We start from the raw sequence: 24,912 nt of genomic DNA on the forward strand, positions 1-24,912 counted from the left end.
GATAAGATTAGGCACCCCCCTCCCCATGGAAGGGTTAGGCTAGGAGAAGGTGGGGGTAGAATTAGGTACCACCAGGGTGGGGTGGGGTGCGTTTGGGGTTAGGTATCACTAAGGAAGGGTTAGGTGGAGAGGGGCAGGGTAGAGTTAGGGTACTTATCAGCCCCAGTCGGGATATAGAGCGTTCGGTCTTCTGCATCTGTATATCATCCGATGGCTAAAAAGCCAACCAATTTCCAAAGAATTTGGAGTTCCACAGCTGGTTTCACTTACACTCAGACCTCCATAATCAGGCCGACGTCTTCCCCTTTATAGATCCCGAATCCAACCAGCGGGTGTTGTATTTTTCTAAAATAAAGCAAGGGTGCGCCAATAGTGCATGAATATATAAAACTGAATCAGCAAACTTTTAAAACAATTCTAAATCTCTGTACCAAGACTGGCAGTATATATGACAGCAAGTGTAACTGCATGAGCAATTTAACATCCACAGCAATACATCTCCACAGCAGGATGATTTCTCCGTCTGTCTCCTTCCAACGCTGGGCCACGCTGTACTGCCTGATCACTGTGGTCAGTGAGCCAGAGCCATGGCTGCTGCTTCTATGGAACACACGGCTGCCCTTGCAGTCGCGCTGGGAGGGGGGGGTGCCTGATCACTGTGGTCAGCAGTGATTGGGACACAAAGCAGGGGGAGCCGAGGGTGTAGATCAGTGATTCCCAACCTCGGTCCTCAAGGCACACCAACAGTCCTGGTTTTAGTTATATCCATGATTGAGCACAGATGGTTAAATCAAAATAACTGAGGAACTAATTAAGTCACTTGTGCTCTGTTAGTGTGCCTTGAGGACTGTGGTTGGGAACCCCTGGTGTAGATGGACCAGTAGGTCCCTGTAATATAGGCGGCTGCACAAAGATTAGCTTCCTACAGCCGCCTAGTGGGCGTTTCTGACTGGTCGCATCAGATGCCACCATGTTAAGAAAAGCCCAGTCTGGTGTGGTTGCATCTGATGCGACCATGCCAGGAAAGTGGTTAAAGGAATCACTTTCTAATGATGGGTATTCATTTCAACAGCCGTCCAAGGTAATTGTGAAGAAAAGCTTATTGTACTGTTTTGAATGAAAAGGGCTGTGCTGTACAGCTATTAATTATCATAAAATAAATTGTCTGTTACATTAAACAAAGAGTACATATTTCTAAGTTTAAGTCTATGTATCATAGTCTAAAGCTGGGTACATACAGTACTGTGCAAAAGTTTTGCACAGTACTGTACTAGATGATCTTTTTAAATTTTTTTAAACGATTTGCAGATTTCCAACGGAATGACAAATTGTTGAAATAGCCCAGTGTGTGCGCACTATGCGCCCTCTCGCAGGGTCATCCGTCGCATCTTGAGATCTGCCGTACATGCTGCTCAATCTGAAGATCGACTGACGACCCCATGCATTTGGAAGCGGCGGGGGAATGACCTATAGTGCAGTCATTCGCCAGATCCTGTGGTGTGCGTGTGTACGGACTGCTGCATCTACCGTCGGCCGGGTACACAGGTCGTCTAGTGTGTACCCAGTTTAAGTCAGAGGTCTCCATAAATATAATAATTGCGGTAACATATAGGGGGAAATTCAACTGTTTTGGGCACCCATCACTTATCACGGATTTCTGTGCGCAGCTGAGGTGCAAGCAGATATCTGCCCACAGTAGGGCATTTGGGCGCCTTTACTGCAGCTACAGCGAGCCCAGCTTGTGTGTGCCTTGACTGGCGCTTGGCATGGGAGAAACTGCTTTATGTGGCTAATCCTGTGCATGTTGGGTGCAAGAATGCACCTGCCGCGACCAGCGTGGGACTGGTAGCACAAACAATTATTGAATGGCTCCCAGTTACTATAGATGGGAGCTACAGGTGCCCAAAACAATTGAATTCACCCCATAGTGGTCCCAGTTTCACTGTAAAACCGAAACCTTTTAGAATGTTTTTATTTCTTTCAGAGCCAACTGAGGCTCTTTTTATCTGTGTTCTTATGTCGGGTGGATAACAGTTTTATGTGTTCTTTTATATAGCTCCTGTTCGACAGATGTCCAGCAGTGTGCCCGGTTCTAGCGGGGAAGCGCTGCCTTATTACCTGTTTGTTGGTGTTGCTGTGACAGGTGGCGGAGTTTATGTAAGTATTTTTCAAGGAAAGTGATAATGTTCCAGTGTTATCGTTATACAGATGTTCTCATTCTTAAATTTACATAATACACATTTGGGGGAAACTTGCGATGTCAGCAGATGCAATGTGCTTTTCCAGAATGGCACATCGTGTCAATTCTTGGGGAATAAACCCCCACCCCCCTATTGATTGTACCTGCTATTAATGAAGAACTTGTAGTCTGCCTCAGTCTTTTCAAATCATTCTATTTCCCGGAAGGCTGTGTGTTTCTTGTACTCCAAGTTATTAAAGACTTAACTCATTAATAGGGGAATTCAATATGGAGTGAAAACTCAGTTTTTGCGTTAATATCGCACCTATGACGTCATTATCGCAGGTTTTAGTTTTACACTGTATTCAATTTCAAAGACTTTTCGCAGGTTCAAAAAGTCTTTGAAAAAAAACGGGGATAACTTTTCACCACTGAATAGGTGGCGAAAAAAAGTGCAGAATTGGGGTTTAGGGGTGCAAGTAAAAAAAATAGCCTGCACCCCTGGGAATGACATTTTCAAAAGAACTGTTCAAAAAAAAAATAGAGACACCCCATAAAAATAATTTAAAAATTGGGGTGAAAAAAAAATGGGAAAAAGGTGTTTAAAAAAAAAAGGGAAATAGGTTCAGGGCTATTCTGCAAGTATGCAGCAGGTGTATTCTAGAATAGGCTATTAGCGGCAGGTGCATAGTTGCAGAATTTAAAAAAAATAATTTTAGGGACATAAAAATATGCTAGTACCCATTTTCATGTACCCCAAATTTGATGGGACCACTTAAAAAAAACGAAAAAAATAACCTAAGTGCTCTTCTGCAACACTTCTTCAATGTCGGGAAAAAAACACCTGCTGCGGCTATTTTTAAAATTCCCGACTTTCATTTGCAGGCTAAAACGGGGGTACCCATAGTGATCCCCCATGTTTTTATAGCTTTAGGGGGGTCCTACAATTTTTTTCCAGGAAAATTTCGTAGTTTATCGCAAATCCCACTTCGCCAGGTCTTGTTTTCGTAGATTTTATATTGAATACGGGGGTAAAGTGGGCGTGCGCCCGATACTTTATCCCTGAAAAATCTCCATTGTGGAGCGAAAAGTCCAGCACGGACTTTTCGCTCCCATATTGAATACCCCTCTAAGAGTGTGAACAGATGGACACATGTCAATTAAATCTTATAATAATTAGCTGTATGCATCCTTTTCCTGATGAAGTTTCTTATACCCCTTTCACATCGCTATTGGCAGGTCGCACCTGGGATTTGTGCACGTGTCGGTCCCTGGTGTGACCTGTCTGAGAACCCTATCAGACTGGCAGCCCGACACGGCAATAATGCCGGGCTCGATGATGTCACCTCCATCGCTGCTGAACCGGCGCTTGGAGATTATCTAATCTCCAAGCGCTGGCTCTCCCTATGCAGTGAACGGAACCCAGGGTCGCCTCGACCCAGGTTACCCGTTCACACCGCACCTCGAGCAGAGTTGGACTCGTGTTCTACTCTGCTCATTACCCAGGTTGAAATGCCCGGTTTGCAATGTTCCTCTTTGTATACCAGATGTTCAGTATTACTATCCGGAGTACCACCATTACATATAAGACATTTATGAAAGTAATAGATGGGTACTAAAACTGTTAGTAGCTTCCATGTTGTTCCATTTTTTTTTTTAAGCTGATGTAGTCTAGAGACCAAGACTTGCCTTCAAGTTGTTGCTGTTCATTTATTATGAGCAGGATTAACTATTTTTTTAGGGACCTATTTAATAAGCTAAATAAAGGAGTTGTAGTATACCTTTGTGCTTTGTAGGAGAGAGACTGACTCCACTCGTGAAACTCAAAATAATCATGAGGGCCTACTTGAGGCACTAGTGCCAAGTGTTGTCTATACCCGCATTAGAAGATTAATGGCTACTAAAGAATATTATAGACAGGAAAATGGAAAACTAAATGGGAAACTTAGTCGTTCAGTGTTGGCACCCTCCCTCATCCCCGAACATGGCCAATCTGTCGTTATCGGCAGATTGACCAGCATTTCTGGGCGATGATTGATGTCGGAAGCGACCAGCAGGAGCGCGCATCACTGGTAGTTTCCGACCTTTATAGTGCACAATTAATGAACGATTGCACTATTGCGATATCGTAATCTTTCAATCGCTCATTAATATCGCCTAGTGGATGTGCGCCTTAAGATCCTTCATATAAGAACAGTACTGAAGTCCAGTGTGACTGGCAACAATCCCCAGGATAGGGTTGGGAAAATAAAACAGGGTTTTTTTGGTTTACACAAGTTTTTTTTTTTTTTTTTTTTTTAAACTTCTGCATTAATGTGTTAATGAAAAAAAATGAATCCTGATTTATTATATTAATACTGTGAAACATTGCTATGTATTAGAAACCTTAATCAACCATGTTTTAATGCTTTCCAACATTAACGATCTTAAATTATTAGGATTTTTTTTATCTAATCAAAAGAGCCAGACTAGTCTGTCTTCCTTCCACTCTTCTCTGAAGTTTTTGAATTGAAATAAACATGAAGGAGATTAAACCATGAGGTGTTTCTCTGTGTATTGCCTCTTTAATTGGCTGGAGTAGTTTAACCTGTAGGGGCTGTATACAATTGTTTTCTCGTGCCCGATCTCCCGTCTAAAGTGACAGGAGATCGCGGGGTGAGATTCCATTGATTAGAATATCGCGCCCAATGAGGTTGGCTTTCGCCACGTAAAACGGCTACACCCGACCAAAGTGCTGGGCGCAATCGCAAAAAGTGCAGTAAACTTGTAAAGTTTTTTTGAGATTTTTGCAAATTTAATAAAAAAAAACACTAAAGGTCCATACACACACAACGATTTTTTGAATGATTATCGATAATGATATCGTTAATCGTTGAAAAAAATCGTTCACTTTCTGAGTTAAATCGATGAATGATTATCGTTCATGCGCGTTCACGTTTGTAGTTCAGTCAGACTGACCAACTCAACGATTTTCAGTAAGGAAATATGCAAAAATCGTTTGTAGTTCACAAAAATCTTTCATTACATTTAGTAAACGAAAATCGTTTACTAAAATCGTTCATTTACTAAATCGCTGTTTGTGCACCTTTAGAAATCACATGTACATAAGTATTCATGGCCTTTGCCATGAAGCTCAAAATTGAGCTCAGGTGCATCCTGTTTCCACTGATCATCCTTGAGATGTTCCTACAGGTTATTGGAGTCCACCTGTGGTAAATTCAGTTGATTGGACAGGGTTTTGAAAGTCATACACCTGTCTATATAAGGTCCCACACTTGACAGTGCATGTCAGAGCACATACCAAGCATGAAGTCCAAGGAATTGTCTGTAGACCTCCGAGACAAGATTGTCTCGAGGCACAAATCTGGGGAAGGGTACAGAAATATATCTGCTGCTTTGAAGGTCCCAATGAGCATAGTGGTCTCCATCTGTAAATGGAAGTTCGGAACCACTAGGACTCTTCCTGGAGTTGACCGGCCATCTAAACTGAGCGATCGGGGGAGAAGGGCCCTAGTCAGGGAGGTGACTAAGAACCCGATGATCGCTCTTTCAGAGCGACAGCATTCCTCTGTGGAGAGAGGAGAACCTTCCAGAAGGACAACCATCTCTGCAGCAATCCACCAGTCAGGCCTGTATGGTAGATTGGCCAAACAGAAGCCACTCTTTAGTAAAAAGCACATGGCAGACCGCCTGGAGTTTGCCAAAATGCACCTGAAGGACTCTCAGACCATGAGAGACAAAGATTGAACTCTTTGGCGTGAATGCCAGGAGTTATGTTTGGAGGAAACCGGGCACAGCTCATTACGAGGCCAATACCATCCCTACAGTGAAGCATGGTGGTGGCAGCATCATGCTGCAGGGATGTTTTTCAGCGGCAGGAACTGGGAGACTGGTCAGGATAGAGAGAAAGATGAATGCAGCAATGTACAGAGACATCGTCGATGAAAACCTGCTCGAGGGTGCTCTTGACCTCAGACTGGGGCGACCAGTTCATCTTTTAGCAGGACAATGACCCTAAGCACACAGCCAAGATATCAAAGGAGTGGCGAAACTGCCCAAAGATAGGTGTGCCAAGCTTGTGGCATCATATTCAAAAAGACCTGAGACTGTAATTTCTGCCAAAGATGCATCAGCAAAGTATTTAGCAAAGGTTGTGAATACTTATGTAATGTGATTTCTTAGGTTTTTTATTTTTTATTAAATTTGCAAAAATCTCAAAAAAACTTTTTACACGTTGCCATTATGGGGTATGGTGTGTAGAATTTTGAGGACAAAAATTAAGTTTATTCCATTTTGGAATAAGGCTGTAACATAACAAAATGTGGAAAAAGTGAAGTGCTTTGAATACTTTCCGTATGCACTGTAGATGATGGATCTTTAATAGCATGTTAGTGTATGTGCAACGGAGCTGATTGGTACGCAATATCTATCTGCTAATATTTTATAGCGGTGTGCTAATGTGTATGTGACTAAGCTGGTGCACATGCTCTGCACGTTCACTAACTACAGCCTTTTGAATTGGTTAACGTTCAGTTGCTGGCATATATAGCTATCACAATAGCTGCTTACAGAAGTATTGTGAATGGTTGGTTTAGGATTAGTAGTATATTTAAGTAAACTGATCAATATTCACTACCTATTTGTCAAGTATAGTCCAGTATGGGACAGAGTGTGGCTTCTGGCATTCTCAGTTACTACAGGGCATGGCTGACATAACATGTTATCTATAATAAAGGGAAGATAGGTTGTAAATCCCAATGCTGGGAGATAAGGACTTATGTCAGACACACTGCAGGGTTCTGTAGTATTTGAAATTGAATGAGACAATTCTTGCAAATGTCAGTATTAAATTAAGACAAAGTCGAAATTACTTGGCACTTTACAGTGAAAAATGAGAGAGCAGACCAACATGCGTAGATTAAGGTTTACTAATATATTTGACTAGATACATATCACTAAGAATATATCTACATTCCTTTATAAAACATACAGGGGTGTATCAAGGCAGACTAGGGGTTAAATCCTCAAGACAAACTAGTGGGCAGTTTATATAATGCTATGGGAAGGCTGAGCTACAATTGTTGCAAAGTACCATGTGCAAAGTGTTACTCTTGTATCTAATGTTTGGATAGAAGTTTATAAAGGACACAGACAATAAGAGTCAGTCATTGTATTGATTTAATATAAACACAATCAACCCACATATATTTTAGGTTTGACAAACACTTTGCCTCACATAAAATAAGGTGGGGAAATCAGGTTTGCATTTAGAATAAAAAGACCAAATACAGTCTCACAGTGTATTTTAAAACACAATTGCACATATATATGCACTTTATTTACTATTTTTTGTCACATATTTCGCTATTTTAATTTATATTTATTTTAGATAGGATTTAATAAGTTATATATTAAATTTAAGTGCGCCATATACAGATTCTTTCCCCCTTATTTTTTTTCTATTGTTGGGTTGATAAGTAATCAGGATGAGGGTGCACATAATAATGAGGTTTTGGAAGATTTGTCTCACAAGAAATAAGAAGAAAAAAGAAGGTTTTCTTCTTCAGTGCACCTATCCATTAGTAGCATACAGTATTTATCTATTTCTTGTATTGATTGGTCAATTTAAAACATAACTTTTAGTTATTTTGTATATTAAAATATAACGGCAAAAATGTTTGTATCAAGGTTAGTTGTAATAAATGTAGCAGCAAAATATTTATATAAAACCAACAGTAGTGTAAATATAGATAGAAAAAGTGTTTAAAATCTTTACGTTAAAAGGAGTGCCTTCTAGTACCCAGTTCCAATTCAAGCTCCTATAAGATTATTCAACTCGATCCCAAGAAATGTTATTTATTTCAAAGGTCTAGTTAGTAAGGAGTCTATTATTTGCTCCTTATGTGAAATGTTATTTATTTCAATTATTCCATGGTAGTTCAACCGTGTGCAGTATGTGGCTCAAGCTATTATTAGTAATGTATCCTCATTAGTAAGATACTTTTTGTTTAACGTGCTGCTCTAAAGATATTTTTTTAGTTTTTTAAACTCTTGAATTTATTAGGTTGCTAACATCATACAGACACTGCATGCTCTGCATTAGTTAAATCATTGTACAGTATATCTGTATATGTTACTCAGAAGGTTAAATGTCCTGATTTCATTTACACACTTCATTCAGTGTTTAAGATTGATTATTTTGTAAAAATTCAAGCTACTTTAAAACTGATAAATCAATCTTTTAATTTTGATGTGTGAATGATGGAAGTACTTGACTCAATGATACTGAATATGAAATAAAGAAAGCATGAGGAGGATTAATTATCCTTATATCTAAATACTTACATTGAAAGTAAAAATAATGTAACTATATATCCACATAATCTATCTTCTTCATGAATGAATAAACAGAAAATGAGGATGAGATTGATACTCCACCATACCTACCTGATTGGACAGAGGAGTTTTAAAAGTCCCTGTCTTTCTGGCAATCGGCTTGCCTTGGTAAAGCACACAGCGAAACGTACGTCGGCTGAGTCTTCTGTGCAGCTCCTAAATAATGATATAGAGAGATGGTATAAATATTAGACCCATACAATAGTGGCTTTGTGCTGACAAGAAAACTGACTGCAGATGCTGATCGCTACCTTATAAATGAGCCGCTAAACTCGCAGACCTGCGACAGTTGAAGGATGATCTGATAATAGAACAGTGTTCTCCCAGAATATTTTTCCAGCCAGGTGGCATCAAGAAGAAGCCGGGTGGGGGCCTTTGCAATAATGTTTTAAACCTTATAATGATATGAATTAACATTTTTGAAATGACTTTTTATATATTAATTCTCCTCTTCTTCTTAGAGGTCCAGTCGTCTGCAGCTTTTTCATAATAAGTCTGTAGGATCTGTTACCTCTAGTGAAATCGGCATCAGATTATTTAGTGCTGGCACCACAAAAATATTTTTTATACAGCTCCCAGATACTGTCCCCACTTGCAGGCTACACATATACTGTCCCCACTTGCTGGCACCACATACATTTTTTTTTTTTTTTTTTTTTTAATTCCAATACCTGATCTACCGTTAAGACTGTATTGATTGGCTTGAATTATATATTTTACATGGCAGGGATGCAGATTTAAAAGTACTTGAGAAGAGGCCAGGGGGGGGGGGAGTGCCAGGCAGTACCAACCATAAAGTAGTTGTGTGTGTGCAGATAGCTAAATTACAGCAGCAAGTGGACCATGAGATCTAAAATGAAGGCAGCCATAGATAGTATACATTCTTCGGCCCATAAATAATGTAGTAAAGGGATCACATTTGAATCAATATATTGTGAATATGTAATACTTGCCAACTAGAAAAATCAGAACAATGGATGGATAATATAGAATGTGTTGATCACAACAATGTGACCAGCTGTTATGTCCATGGTTCTCTAATATCAGAATTGTGTGTTGATGAGAGAACCCATATATGCACTGACTGCTGCGATTAATACTCACTGATTGTCAGATGCAACATTAAAACAACTATGTATATTTTGGCTATGTGAGCACATATATTATTATTATCCTTTATTTATATTGCGGCTAATGAGTTTAATGTGAGCATAGTGCTGTGTATTTTCACTATGAATGCTGTGATGATCGTAGTAGCAGTCAAGGGAGAGACATATTGCAGTATCAGAGAATAATAATGTTCTTTATTGAATTACACACCACTTATTGCGCATATCACTAAAGCTGGGCATACACGTCCAGATAAAATGTCTGTCAGACCGCAGATGTCCGCTTCATACACTGTGAGATTACTCAGTGTATTTGAACGACATCTGCGCTCTGCCCCCGGGGGAGGAGACATTTCCCTGTTCCTTCCATTGGAAGGAACACAGGAAACGTCGGTCTATCGGCCGCGGCTGGGCATACACTGCCCGATGCGGCCGACAGTTTACACCCTAAATATCGCATTGGACGGGCATGCTGGACAATCCGGCATGCCCGACCGAGCAATATTTAACCCTCGGTCGTCTGCACATGTGCTACAATTATTGGGGTGATCCGCGGGTATTGGGCGGATCGCCCTGTTAATTGTCGCGTGTATGGCCAGCTTAAGGAAGAACAATTATGCAGTGGACCCTGTATTTGTGCCCTTTATACAGTGCCCCCTGTAGGTTTCCCCTTTATGCATTGCCCCCTGTAGTTTAGCTTTGCCCCCAGGCCTAAATAGTGCCCCCAGACTGGCCCCTTATGCAGTACCCCCAGGCTTAAATCGTGTCCCTTATGCAGTGCCCCAGGCTTAAATAGTGCCCCTTAGGCAGTGCCCCCAGACCCTTCCTGGCCCTGGTCCCAGCCCAGAACTTACCTTTACTTGCTGGCCGCTCGTGCTCCCACTCCCGTTGCCTCGTGCTGACTGGATCTAACTAGATCCAGCAGGCGCGCGGGGCAGGCTCCTCACTTCGCGGGTGACGTCATGTCACCCGCGCAGTGCATCACTGGGAACGCTTCCCTCTGAAGCGACCGGAGGCTTCTTTTAGCCTCCGGTCACTTCAGAGGCCAGCTTTCCACAGCAGGGGTCGGCGGGGAAAGTGCTGGGCGGCAGGCTGTTTCTGGCGGGCGATGCGCCCGCAGATAACAGCCTGGGGAGAACACTGTTAGAGCATGCAGTGTCTGTATGATGCGAACAACCTAATAAAAATCAATAGAGCAGCACGTTAAACTAAAGTTTCTACTTCAGGGTCCATAGGCTCCACAGGGAGACCTTGGGTGATGGAGTTATTGTACCAGGATGCACTGGGTCTCCCTCCTATACCCGGGCCAGAGGCACCTAGGTATCGTTGGGTGCCCAGCCGGAGTCTGGTCACTGACGTGGTGGGGGTAGTTAGGTTTGTTTTCGTTTTTTTAAGCTTCAAGTGTGGACACTCCAGGGGACGCCCACGCTGCTGCTCCGTCACCCCCCCAGCACCGAGACGCCAGTACTGATCCGGGGATCTCGGCGGTCTTCTGTGGTCTGCGGGCGGGTGCTAAAGGGACCAGGTAAGTGGTGCGGTGAACCGCCGAGATGCAGTGATTTCCCCCAGGGCTGGGGACTACGTGGGGATGGCAGCAAGTGGAGCCAGGCACTGAGTCCTGCGCTTCCTCTAGGCCACCAGGGACATAGGCTGGAAATAGTTGCGAGACACCAGTGTCCCGGGGGTTAAACGCTGGCCAGGGGAGGCAGCCTTCCCTATTCATTAGCCGGCTCCTCCCCACTGTACAGCACGCTTTTCCACCGCGGACTGGCTAGGCTGTGGCAGCTCCCCTCCTCCGGATCCGCCCCCTCAGACGTCTGTGGTGGCCATTTTCTCCTTGGCTGCGTTGCAGATCACACAGGCGGTGCGAAGCCCGGGTCCCCCTACATATCACTCCTCCAGGTGGTCAGCGTACAGGTGGTCAGCGTATGTAGCACTATATCCTGCACCTACGTATATCCTACATATCCGACACTGAGTCTGTGTAGTTGATTAGTAGTCCCATTTGTGCAGGTGGTGTTTATACTGCATTGTATGTGACTTTATGCTAGCGCTGTCTGTCTGAGTTTCTTTTTTCCTCTGTCAGCCATTTTACTTTCCCTGTGCCTTTTTTTCCTCACTGATTCCTAATGCAAGTGTTGTCAGGGTGCATATTGAGCCTCACAGTTTATCCTCCTGTGTGGTGGGTCACATACAGTATACAGATATCCTCTCCACCATGTCTGGTAGTGATGGTAATATGCCAAGTTTGGTTCCTGAGCTGCTGTCGTGGTGTGCTGCGGGATTAGGTGTGGGAGACATGGTGCTTGAGGGGTTATGTTTGAGGTGCTACGCCCCTACAGGTCCCTCTACTGTCTCTGCTACTCTGCAGGAGCCCCCTTGGGCGTGCTTTGCACAAGCACTAACGGCCATTGCGGGACGTTTGGCAGTCCCTTCTGTGTTTCCTCCGCTGGGGTTCACACAGCAGCAGCTTATGCCTGCTTCAGCCAGCTGCACCCATGCAGGTTGTATCTACTCCTCCCTGGGTTAATACGCTTTCAACTATGGTGCAGAATCTTACGGATATGCAGCAGGGGAATAAACCCAAGATTAAACTGGGTAAAATAATTTTGCCGTCATCTGTCTACTCAATATGATGACTATGACATCGTCTGATGATAGGGTGCTCCCAGATGACTGACTCCAAACCCTCTGCATGAGAGGTGGAGTGTAATTCAAAGATTTATATTGCAGGTCTGATGCAAGATGTCCGTGCTGCCTTGGTCATAGAGGAGGACGAACTTCCAGTGCCTAAGTCCAAACATGCCTATTTCAAGGACATAAAGGTGATCGCTGCCATATTTCCTTTATCTGATCAGCTGGTAACCACCTAGAGGTGGTATGGAAATCACCTGGAAAGCGTTAACAGCCGCAAAGACTATTTTACAAAATGGGAAACTTCACCAGTAGTGGATTCTCATGTGACGCGTTTGGTTAAAAGCACGACCCTACCTATGCTATCCATGTCGTCCTTAAAGGATACTACGGTTAGGAAGGTGAAGGTCTGCCTGAAATCCATTTACTCCCTTTCAGGTGCTGCGTGCAGACCGGCCATGGCTAACTGCTGGGTAGCTAGAGCTATGGAATGTTGGGCGAACACCCTTGAAGGGTCCTTGAACTCAGATGCTACCAGAGAGCAGTTGAATCTTGTAGGCAACCTCCGAGATTCAGCTACCTATATTAACGAGGCTGCCTTGAATGTCAGCCTATTGAATTCTAGGATTTCCACTGCGGCTATTGCGGCTCGCCGCTCCCTGTGGCTGCGCTCTTGGAGGGCAGATGCAGACTCCAAGAAGGGCTTAGAGCAGGGGTCTTCAAACTTGGCCCTCCTGCTGCTGTGGAACTACACATCCCAGCATGCACTGCCACCTTTTTTATATAACAGCATGCTAAAACTATGTGCAGTGCATGCTGGGATGTGTAGTTCCACAGCATCTGGAGGGCCAAGTTTGAAGACCCCTGGCTTAGAGTTTTTACCTTATAACGGTAAAGTGTTTGGCCTTTATTTGGACAAAATTGTAGATATGTTGGCAGTGGCTAAGTTGGCTTGTCTGCCTTCTGCCCCTGCTCCCTCTGGGTCTAGGACCTCACCCTATCGGGCCCCAGCTAAGGTTAAAGCTTAGTCCTACCCTAGGCCGTCAGTCACCAAGAAGACTGCCAAGCCCAGGAAGCAAGCTTGGAGTGGTAGACGTCCACCTGCCAAGCCTTACGACAATACCTCAGCCTAATGGGGTGGGCCTCCCCTTGGGGCATCCCAGGGTGGGAGGCTGACTTCTTCAGTTCGCCCAATACTGGTGTCAGACTACCACAAACACCTGAGTAAGAGAAGTGATCTCACGGATATGCCCTCTCCTTCCACAGAAGACCTCCCCATCAGTTTTTCTGCACAGGCCTTCTGTGAAACAAGGACAAGGTCTTAGAAATTAAGAAGGCAGTGCAATCCTTGATTCAGGTAGGGGTCATTGTACCGGTCCCGTTATCCCAGAGGGGAACGGGTTGTTATTCCAGTCTTTCTGGTTCAAAAACCGAACTGATCCCACCGACCTATTCTCAATCTCAAGTCCCTGAACAAATTCCTCAGGGTACCTCTGTTCTGGATGGAAACCCTATGCTCAATTATATTGGCTATGGAACCTGGGGATTTTATAGTGTCACTGGATATTCAGGATGCATACCTGCATATTCCAATTGTTTCGTCTCACCAGCGTTTTCTCAGGTTTGCTGTACTACAATAACATTTCCAGTTTCGGGCTGTTCCGTTTGGCCTTTCTACTGCACCTCGGGTGTTTACCAAAATTACGGCAGCCCATCTGCGGCTGCATGGGGTCTGCCTGTTACCATACCTGGACGACCGCTTACTGTTTGCAGGGTGTCCAGAGGTACTTCACCACCACCTACAGCTGACAATATCTGTGCTACAGATGCACGGGTGGTTGACCAATTGGAAGAAGTCCTCCCTGATCCCATCTCAAAGGTTGCTCCATCTGGGAGCTCTGTTGGGTTCACAACAGCAGAGGATCTTTCTGTCTGCGGAAAAGATCTCCACTTTGCAGACGCGAGTACGCAGATGCCTCAACAGTCGCCGAGTGTCCTTTCACTCAACAATGCAGTTGCTGGGCTGCATGGTGTCAACTTTCGACATGGTGGAATATGCCTAGTTTAATTCCTGGCCTCTACAGAAATGAATCCTCTCCAGGTGGGAAAATTACACCATCGGATATAGGCACAAACGATGGTGCTCTCTCCGGTGGTGCATCTGTCTCTTGCTTGGTGGCTGCACACAGGCCACCTCACCAGGGGTTCCTTTTGGATTCTGGACTGGGTCCTCCTGACAACGGACGCCAGTCTCTGGGGTTGGGGCTATGTGACAGGTCCACACACCTTTCAGGGATGGTGGACAGCAGAGGAGTCTGCCCTGCCAATCAACATATTGGAACTTAGGGCAATCTTCAGGGCCCTGCAACAGGCCAGACTCATACTTCACGGAAAGCCTGTGCAAATTCAGTAAGACAACGCCATGCCCGTGGCTTACATCAACCATCAAGGAGGAACTGCAAGTCAGGCGGCAATGACAGAGGTGTCACGCAAACTGACATGGGCGGAAGGTCATCTCCCAGCCATAGCTGCAGTGTACATTCCAGGAGTTCTCAATTGGGAAGCAGACTTCCTCAGCTGTCAGGACGTGCATCCGGGGAATGGTTTCTTAACCAAGAAGTGTTTCAGCTCCTAGTGGACAAGTGGGGCCTTCCGGACGTGGACCTCATGGCCTCCCGACACAATCACAAACTGCCAGTGTATGCCTCCTTGTTTGAACTTCCGTGTCTTGTCCTGGACCCACTCTCCTGCTGGTTGCTCTAGCGTGGCCCAGACGTCACTGGTACTCGGATCTTCAGAGTCTCTCCATAGACACGTTGCTGTTGCCTCAATGTCTGGGCCTGTTGTCTCAGGGTCCTTGCCTTTACCCGGACCTGGGTCGTCTGATGGTGTGGCTCTGAGACATCCCTCCTAAGGTCCAAGGGTTGTTCTAGCTCTGTGGTTAACACCATGCTCAGAGCGCGTAAACCAGCTTCTGCTAGGGTTTACCACGGAGTGGCACACCTACTTTCAATGGTGTCGTCCCGAAGGTTACGACCCCCAGGTATTTCGGATATCCAGAATTTTGGCTTTCCTGCAGGTGGGTTTGGATCTTGGTCTCCGCCTTGCCTCACTGAAGGTGCATGTCTCTGCTCTTTCAGTGTGGTTCCAGCGACTGATTGCTCCTCTTCCTGATATCCGCACTTTCATTCGCATTCAGCCTCCCTTTGTCCCTCCTGTGGCGCCTTGGGGTTTGGCTGTTGTTGTCCTTAGGGCCCTCCCTTTGAACCCCTGGACTCAGTGGATCTCAAATGGCTTACAGCTAAGACTGTTTGTTTTTCTTTTGGCTATTGCTTCCGCCAGAAGAGTTTCAGACTTGGGGGCTCTCTTGCCGTTTCCCATTTCTTGTCTTTCACCAGGACAGGGCGGTGCTTCAGACTCTCTCTGGGTTCCTTCGTAAGGTGGTTTCTAGTTTCCACTTTAATGAGGAAATTATTGTACCGGCCTTTAATTCTGTAGACCTTCTGGCAGGTGAGGCCTCATTGGCTTTGGTACGTGAACTCAGGATTTATGTGGACCGTGCCAGTTCCCTTCAGCAGTCAGACTGCTTGTTTGTACTCTATGGATTCCACAAGAAGGGATGGCCAGCCAATAGACAACCTTTTTCTAGATGGCTTTGCATGGCATCTCTGAGGCTTAAACTCATGAGGGCCTTCCAGTGCCGCCCTCTGTTACCGCTTCATTCTGTGGGTCCTTCGTGGACTGGTCGCCATGGCGCCTCGGCTGTTCAGCTTTGTAAGGTGGCCACGTGGTCTGTTCAGACCTTTTCTGAGGTATTATGCATTCGATACCTTTTGCCCCTCGGGATGCTTCCTTTGGGCGGCGGATTCTCCTCTGCACAGGCGCGTCCCCACCCTTAAAGGGACTGCTTTGGGACCTCTCCAAGGTCTCCCTGTGGAGCCTATGGACCCTGAAGTAGAAAATGAGAGAGATGGTAAGAACTTACCTTTATCTTTCTACGAAGTCCATGGGGTCCACAGGGCACCCACTCTGACGCACCTGTGCTTCGGATGGGCTTCAATCTGGTCACCAGTTTTCTGTCTCCTTCTGTGTGAGAATGTGATTCTTGTGTGTTCCAGACTTTCTTCTCTCTTTTTATCCTCCTCCGGCCTTTGGCTTGCTACGAAACTGAGGTGCATCTGGCCCGGGGGCGGGGTATAGGAGGGAGACCCAGTGCAGCCTGGGAGACTCCATCACCTATACTCCAAGGTCTCCCTGTGGACCCTATGGACTTCATAGAAAGAGAGATAACAAAGGTAAGTTCTTACCATATCTCTCATTATCTAACTAATGAGGATTCATTACTAATAATAGCTTGAGCCACATTATACTGCACACGGCTGTTAAAACTACTATGGAATAATTGAAATAAGATATTTCACATAAGGAACAAATAGATTCCTTACTAACTAGACCTTTGAAATAAATAAAATATTTCTTCGGATCGAGTTGAATAATAATTTTATAGGAGCTTGAATTGGAACTGGGTACTAGAAGGCACTCCTTCTTCCTTCTTTTTTATTTTTTTTTTTTTTTATTTTAAAGATTTTATTCACTTTCTATTTACACTACTATTGGTTTTATATAAATATTTTGCTGCTACATTTATTACATACTAACCTTGATATAAACATTTTTGCTGTTAACTTTTAATTATTTTGTACATTAAAAAGTTTTAAATTGACCAATCAATACAAGAAATAGATAAATACTTTATGCTTCTAAGGTATAGGTGCTCTGAAGAAGAAAACCTCTTTTCTTTTTATTTCTTTTGAATCTGCTTAATTAAGGGGCATCGGTGGCACTCCTATCTGATAAGATTTGTTTAAAAAGTAAATTGGTATTTGAGACCTACATATAATACAAAAATGAATATCCCTAGGACACCACTTATATAAATAAGTGCGGGAATACAATCTTGCTTTTTCAAGATTCGTCTCACCCCAACTATGAATTGTTTGAGAAGTTACTGTCTAGTAGACGTTTTAGAGCTTTACTCTCTCGTACAAAAAGATTGTGCAATAGTTGTTTCCAATGGCTGTGCGCATGTTAAACTGTCAACATGTTTTAACTTGAATTTTCTTCTAGGATGGTGTAATAATGTTTGTTTTATTATGTGGTGTGTTTTTATAAACATTTCATTGACATTCCATAGAGGTTGTTAATGATAAATAAATTATTATAATCATTCAGATTGTTGACTTCGCCAAGTACTTTTGCTAAAATGCTGGTAGTTTTTGTGGCCCCTCTCAGTAAACCTACAATCACAATGTGGTCTTATCTGGGTGACCTTCTTATAACAGGAATGTCTTAGCACCAGATGCAGAACAGCCATCGTGATGACATTTTCTACATGGTTGGATGATTAATAAAACATAGAGCCATCTTGTTTCTTAACTACAATTCCTGATAGTACCAGTACAGTGTTAGAATTATGAGACATCAGTATCTAGCTTCTCAACTTTCATCTCCGCAAATGGTGCTGACAAGAAATTGTCTTCTAGGGCACAGGTTAACAAACTCAGTCCTCAAACAGTACCTGTTTTCCAGGTCTCCTCACTGAATCACAAGTGAGATAATTAGCTCCACCTGTGGCTCTTTTAAAATGTGCCAGTGAGTAATGAATACACCTGTTCAATTGCTGGGTGACCTGGAAAATGTGAACTGTGTGGGGTCCTGAGGACCAAGTTTGAGAACCACTGTTCCAGGGATATTCTTTTCTATAGGCATAAGAGAAATCTTCACCTTGATCTGCTCAATCAGTGACATCATTGCTTTTCTAAACCAAGTCATCAGACTTAAACACCTCACAAAGAAATCCCTGGGATGGTGGCAAGGTTCAAACATAAAACATAAGTTTCTCAGAACCAGAATGGGTTGCACTCACGCAAAACTCTATTTCCAAGGTTTTCCTTTCTGTAGCCATAGACTTAGTGATCGAGAATAGTATTGCATTGGAGTCAATATTTGCAACTTCCTAAAATATAGAGAAAATCCATATATTTTCTGACATTTGGGAATGTAGTTGGTTTCATACACTGCCAAGGGATACTAGCTGAGTATAAATGTTTGCACACACCTACATTTGCATTGAAAGTAACGTAGATTGAGCTAATGTGAACCAAATGTTTAATAGAAATACAGGACAATAAAAACTGTAAGTGACTTAAACTGGACGTAAATGTTAAACAATTTGCAAAACAAGCTACAGAACACTGACCATGCAAATACCAAGTCTATAAGCAGCATATACTTGGTAAAGGAATCTCCAAACTGACATTTTTGCTTGTTTTTAGTACATCGTTTCTTTGCTAAGCAAGTAAGACACAAAAGCTCCTGTTGCTGTACGACTTATCCTTTTTCCTACATTATATATTCTCGCTAATTTTCTCTTGTTGTTCCAGCTGTACCGTACATTGAGCAGCGACAGAGCCCGTTATCGTAACCGACATGAATATATCCACACACAGCTGAGACCCGCAATTGAGTCTTACAGTAAGATTAGTCTTATCACTATAATAGTAACTGGTGATTGTACTTGACTTATCTCAGGGGTTCCCAAGGCATACAGTCCAGGTTTTAAGGATAGCCATACTTGAGCACACATGACTTAATTAGTACCTCAGCTATTTTGATTTAACCATCTGTGCTTTAGCATGGCTATCACTACAACCAGGACTGTCAGTATGCCTTAAGGACAGAGGTTGGGAATCAATGACTTATTTAATATTAAGAGTATTTGGTTGGAACAGTTGGGAAGAATATAAATGTTGCATCTAAATGCTTTTTTTTTTTCCTTGCTCCACCTTTGTTTAAAATAGACATCATTTGTTTTCATTCCTTGATGGTGATTATTGATCTGAATTAAACTTTAAATGAATTTGTCAGGTACTTGCAATTGCATAATTCAGTTACTATGCTACAGTGTTTTTAATGATACCTGCAGCTGACTTGGGAGGGGAGGTTGTATAGTCCTTTGCATACAATTTCCTCCCAGTTCCATGTCGTCTCTGGATCCCCCTCCCATCTGAATGCAGATTCTTGGCATACATGTCTTTTTATATTTTCTGCTAGAGTGTATCTAACAATTTTTAAGGATCCTGTATTTTCAAAACTGACCCTTTTGGGGTTTATGTTCTTAGTGTATTTATAATTGGGGAGGGGCTGGAGAATGGGACATCCACAAAACTAGACATGTGCTTCAAGACTGCTGATGAGCTGCATTCATGCTGTTAATCATGAATTTTTAAGTACTGAAGGGGCGATTCAGTTGTTTTCGGCGCCGGCATTTCTGCTCGCCCCCTTCTAAGGAGGCGAGCAGAAATATGCGATAAATCCTGGACTTTAGACTGGTTTAGCAGTTTACGCAGCAAAACCTGGTCTAAATAGACGCAAAAAGAGCCATAATTAATGGGTGCCCAAACAATTGAATTACAACATTGGGTGCCCATTACTGTGACATTAAAAAAAAAATGCCCCCTCAGAGATGAAACTGTATTTAAGTGCAAATTATCTTTATTGGTATTTGAAAACTTAATAAGACATAGGCAAGAGTAAATATATCACGGAAAAATCAATACAAAAGCTTCAGCAAAGAGTACAATAAGCTACGGGATTGTTAGTAAATGTCAGGCCAATAGCCTTTATAATAAAAATACATTGAATAACATTGTATATAAATATGAAGGCAACCATTAGCCTGCATACCAGTTAGACAATAGTTATTCAAATATAAGCTAAACTATATTTTGATAGCTGGCAGGGCCACTTTTTGCAGATGCGAGCACACACAGGGGGACTGCCAGGGCTGCTTACTAGCATCAGTCCATCTCTGATAACAGAGCAGATAGTATGTTGAAGGCTGTCTTTTGATAAGGTAACTTTAATCAAAGCAATTTGTAGAAGATTCCTGCTGAGTAGTCTGCATTTAATTTGGAATATGTGTGTCCCTAAAACGTGTTTTCTATCATTTAAGTGTTCCTCTCAGTTCCAATAAATGCAATGATAATAGAGTTTTTGTAAAACACCAATTGCTATGCAAAGTTACTAAAGCACATACTATTGGTGAAAATAAAATGACCATAAAACTCTGATCTTCTCAGTCTCCTAAATGGCTAAAGCTTTACTTTTAACGAGTTGTTGTGGACAGAAGTCATGTGGGCCTCGTGATCATCCTGATGTCACAGCTCATTTCTCTTAGTGCAGCGAACATGCTCTTTACCAGTACATGGACCTGTTCAGTACGGATGGACAATCGATGGGTCTGTGTCAATAGTAGCAGCACTGCCGTATTGGCATATCTCTTATCGCCTCACTGTAATCAAGAAGATTGCTATTTTCTCCAAAGCCGGGTACACACTGAACGATATCGCTCATGGAGCATATCGTTCAGTGTTGTCCCCTCTGCCGGGCTCAATGTCCTTCCCAACACTGAGCATACACACTAAACGATATTGTTCAGTGACGTCACCGCCTACTTCCCCGAACTTGCAGGATCTGCCGATATTGTCAGATTGGCCTGCAAGTACGGCCGATGAAAGATAGTTAACGATCCGCGGGAGCGCGCATTGTTGACTGTCTTGCATACACATTGAACAATATTGACTGGTATGAACGATAACTATATCGTTATTGTTCCTAACGTTCACAAGATTGTTCCGTGTGTATGCAGCCTTACTCTTATCCTCGACACACATATAGGACTATAAAAGAAAGCCTCTAATGTAAGTTTCCATTTTTTTTTCTACATATTTGATTTCTATTGGTTTGGATAGGACAATATTGCTCATATTTGGCTTTTATGAGTATAATCAGGCCAGGATTGTTATATTTCAATAAATGACTAGAATATCAGAAAATAACTAGAATAGAATATCAGACCAACAAACTCTGTGTGGTGCCCCCAAACTTCATAACCAGCCCCAGACCTCTCAGCCTGGGCTGGTATGGAAATAAACAGCGTGGGGTTCCCCTTATTTTTCCATAACAAGCTCCAGGCAGAACCAGCCTGGGGGCTGACGCTATAGCGTCGAACACACAGCGTGGGGTCCACCTGCCATAGTGACAAAAAGTCCCAAACTGGTCAACCCAGGGCTGCGATTCCTCAGTAAGTCGGGAAGTTTTTGATCGGAAAGGTAAAAACTGACGGACTTTAGAGTAAATTTAGGCTTAGGTCTGTAGGTGGAAGCAGTACAAATTCTATTTGTTTGTGTGTACCACTTCTCTGGAAATTATATGAATAAGGGATCTATTTATCAAGCAGTGAAGGGTGTGGAGAAGTTGCCCATAGCAACCAATCTGCTTTGAAGTAGCATATATCAATTACAGTCTATAAAATAATAGGAGCTGATTGGTTTTTATATGTAACTTCTCCACTAGGCCACTTCTGCACACTTTTCACTGCTTGATAAATAGACCCCTAAGTGGAGTAAAGTTAAGAGATGTTATTGGATGACCTATGAAATCCGAGTTATTATAAAATGTCTGGAAAAATGTGTGCCAGCAACTCCAGAACACCATTCAGATGAATGCGACAAATGCCTACGCCCTGATCAGATGATGAATAAATTGTAAGAGTAGATAGAAATTGTTAAGCTTTTTGGATTTTTAGTACATAGGGGTCACATTGTAATACCCATTCATAATAATGGGGACTGCGATCTGAAGTACTAACTAGAACTTTGCTGGAGATTTTTGGGAAATCGCCTGCATTGTGTCATTAGTACAAAAGCACAATACATACAATTATGCAGAAACTGCACTTTCTACAGCATTTTATGTAAATAAAAAAACAAAAAACGGTTTGATACAGGCCCTAAGATTTGATCTGTCACCCAATACCAACTCTTATCTTTGCTCCAGATATCATTTAGTTTAACATTCGGATGAGTGCTACTCAGATGTGAGCTTTTCCAATTATTACAGAATACCAGAATCGATAAAAGTTAAATGTGCGGTAGACCATCATAAAATGTTCCAATACATGCGTTTATTACTTTGTTTTAAATCATATATTTATTTGGAATTTGGTTTTCAAATGCAGCCCATTTTCGTTCTTTCTCAATCCTGATTTGAGAAAATTAGGTTTTTGTATACTTATAAATGTCAAAAATTTGCATATTCTTGCCATTTTTAAGATTTGCAGTCTGCCATGATGGCCCATTCAGAATACTGAGAGGAATCCAAATTAAGTAATGTACGGTTCAAGGTGCGTATGCACAACGATTTTTTGAACGATTTAACTATAATGATGTCATTATCGTTAAATCGTTTGTAAAATCGATCATCTTTTTAAGGTGAACGATAATCGTTACATGCGCGTTCACGTTTGTAGTTCATCGTCCATTCTGACTGTCCAACAAACTATTTTCGTTCAGAAAATCGTTCATGTTGTACAGAATGAACGATAAACGAACTATTTCCATTCACTGTTTGCATGATTAAAAAATCGTTCATCATTCATGAACAGCTCTCGACAGTGTGAGGGAACAATCCCAGCTTTCCAACCAACTAAAAAAGTTGTGACTGTAGAAGATGGAAGGGAATGTATCTGATGCTGCATGTTGTACAATACAAATTGCTAGGTGTAATGGAGCATACACACGGTCAGATTTGTCAGACTTGTCAGATTTGTCAGATGAACGACTGAACGATTTAAAGTTTTGAACTATTTGAACGATTGAACGATTTTTGACTGCATTAAAATGAATGGAATCGTCCAAGTCTGACTGCAAACCCATCAGATGTCAGATATCGTTATCTGACAAACGGGAACGCGCATCGTTGATCGTCCATCGTTCAGGCATGTCAGATATGAACGATTTTCCTTCAGATATGAACGACTGAACGATTTTTAAATCGTTATCGTTCATATCTGAAGGAAAAATCTGATCGTGTGTATGCACCATAAGTCATGACTTTGAAGTAACAAGGAAATAAAATATCCAATAAAAGGATTTTCCACGTTAGCCTAAAAAATACTCTTCTTGTTATCATTTATTTGGTGGTTCTTTAATGTCCTATTCTCTGTGTATCACTTTGGCAAGAGTGGAAAGCATTTTAATTGTGTGTTTTTGTTTTTCAGGTGATGACGGTAAGTTTCCTTCTGTTTTTCCTCTTACATATATGTATTTTTTCCCTGCTATTTTTCCCTAGTGTTTGCAGAATGTATTGCTTTGGCCCGGGTAGTTACCCATATACACACACATTTATACATTAATAATACATATTTATTTTATTAACCCTTTTATTGTGGCAGCTTATTCTGTTGTGCTTTAACAGAGTGTGCTTGTTGTACTGTACACCATGTACACAGAGTGGGGAACCCGGGCAAAGCAGCATATACTGCAGAAATAACCCATCTGTTCTGAACAAGGTTTTTCAAGCAGCTGATATTTATTTGTACTTTTATAAATACAATAACACAAATATTAAAAGTAAGTCCATATATTATATAGTAACATTTGCGTACATACCTCAAGTCCAGTAGTTTTATTTTAATATCCCATAGAAGACAAACGAACGCAGCTGTTTTCATCCTTGTTCACAACAGGGCATGCTCTGTCTTCTCTCTGTGACCGTGTATGAAAGCTTCTTGGTGTCTGTTAATTCTGGTTAGCTCTTAATGCAGTTTTCAATGTATCTTATAAAAGATCTTTGGCATGAGCATTCATTCCTTTTTTTTGGCTCATGTTACATTATTTTACTCTAATTGTCACTTTTTTTTACTTACAATTTCCAGACTAAAGCCCATGGTAATGTCTACTCAAAGTTGAAGCTATAGGAGCAAAAAGACAGTCCACCTTGCCGTGCAGCCTAACTAGTGATGATTATAGTCTCACCCGTCACTAAACACCTACACTTTAATTTTACCTTTTTATTTTTTGACAATTCTCCTGTTTAATACTGTATGCAAACCCCAATTGGTCCATGAGGGGTTGGATCTAGTTCCTATACTGTTTTGTGAAATGTATTCAGTAAATTAAATAGGTTATGGCTGGTTGCTCTGATTACCTGTGTGTGTAAATGACTGTCCAATAAAGACCACTTTGAATGTTACGTTTTGGCTGACTGTCCTTTATTTTATTTTTTTCACCTATGACTGGGATTCTGGGGTAGAATTTCTATTAACTTAAGAGGTGGAGTTTTGTTTCCTAAATGTTTCTTTATGATTAAATTGTTCTATAAATGAAACTAACATGGGAAAGCTTTGGATTCTGTGTGTTGTATAACTAACTCAATTCTGCTTGCTTTCCTTAACACGCAATGCTTGATCTACTGTAGATTAGCTTATTATTGGGGGAAAAGCTATGGCTAAAATGCAAATTGCTGATGAGAGAGTATTTTGTAGCTTCAGCAGCTTACTGGATTTCACATATGAAATGATGGTGTTTCTTATATCTTAGTGAATAAAGTTTGTTATGCCATCCTTTTCTAAACTGTTTACAGCATTATTTTGTTGAATAGAACTTTGGAGAATAAATTATCACTAACTTTTGAAACCCAGATTGTGCAAATTTACCATATATTTTAATTGCTGCAAAATGCTCTTTCATG

The 24,912-nt window shown here is 42.1% G+C and overlaps 1 protein-coding gene across 1 annotated transcript in view; it reads left to right on the forward strand.

Annotated features, from left to right (window-relative positions):
* MGARP (mitochondria localized glutamic acid rich protein) overlaps window positions 1-24,414 on the forward strand; it is a 30,344-nt gene extending 5,930 nt beyond the window's left edge. The window contains exons 2-3 of the mRNA XM_088451450.1: window positions 2,057-2,157; window positions 18,762-24,414. Coding sequence (XP_088307576.1) covers window positions 2,057-2,157; window positions 18,762-18,899 — 239 coding nt within the window. The 3' untranslated portion in view covers window positions 18,900-24,414. The remainder of the gene's footprint in view (window positions 1-2,056; window positions 2,158-18,761) is intronic.
* Window positions 24,415-24,912: the final 498 nt, after the last annotated feature.

The sequence above is a fragment of the Taudactylus pleione genome, unplaced genomic scaffold (assembly GCF_031769625.1).
Source record: "Taudactylus pleione unplaced genomic scaffold, aTauple2 ptg000548l, whole genome shotgun sequence".
NCBI classification, from domain to species: domain Eukaryota; kingdom Metazoa; phylum Chordata; class Amphibia; order Anura; family Myobatrachidae; genus Taudactylus; species Taudactylus pleione.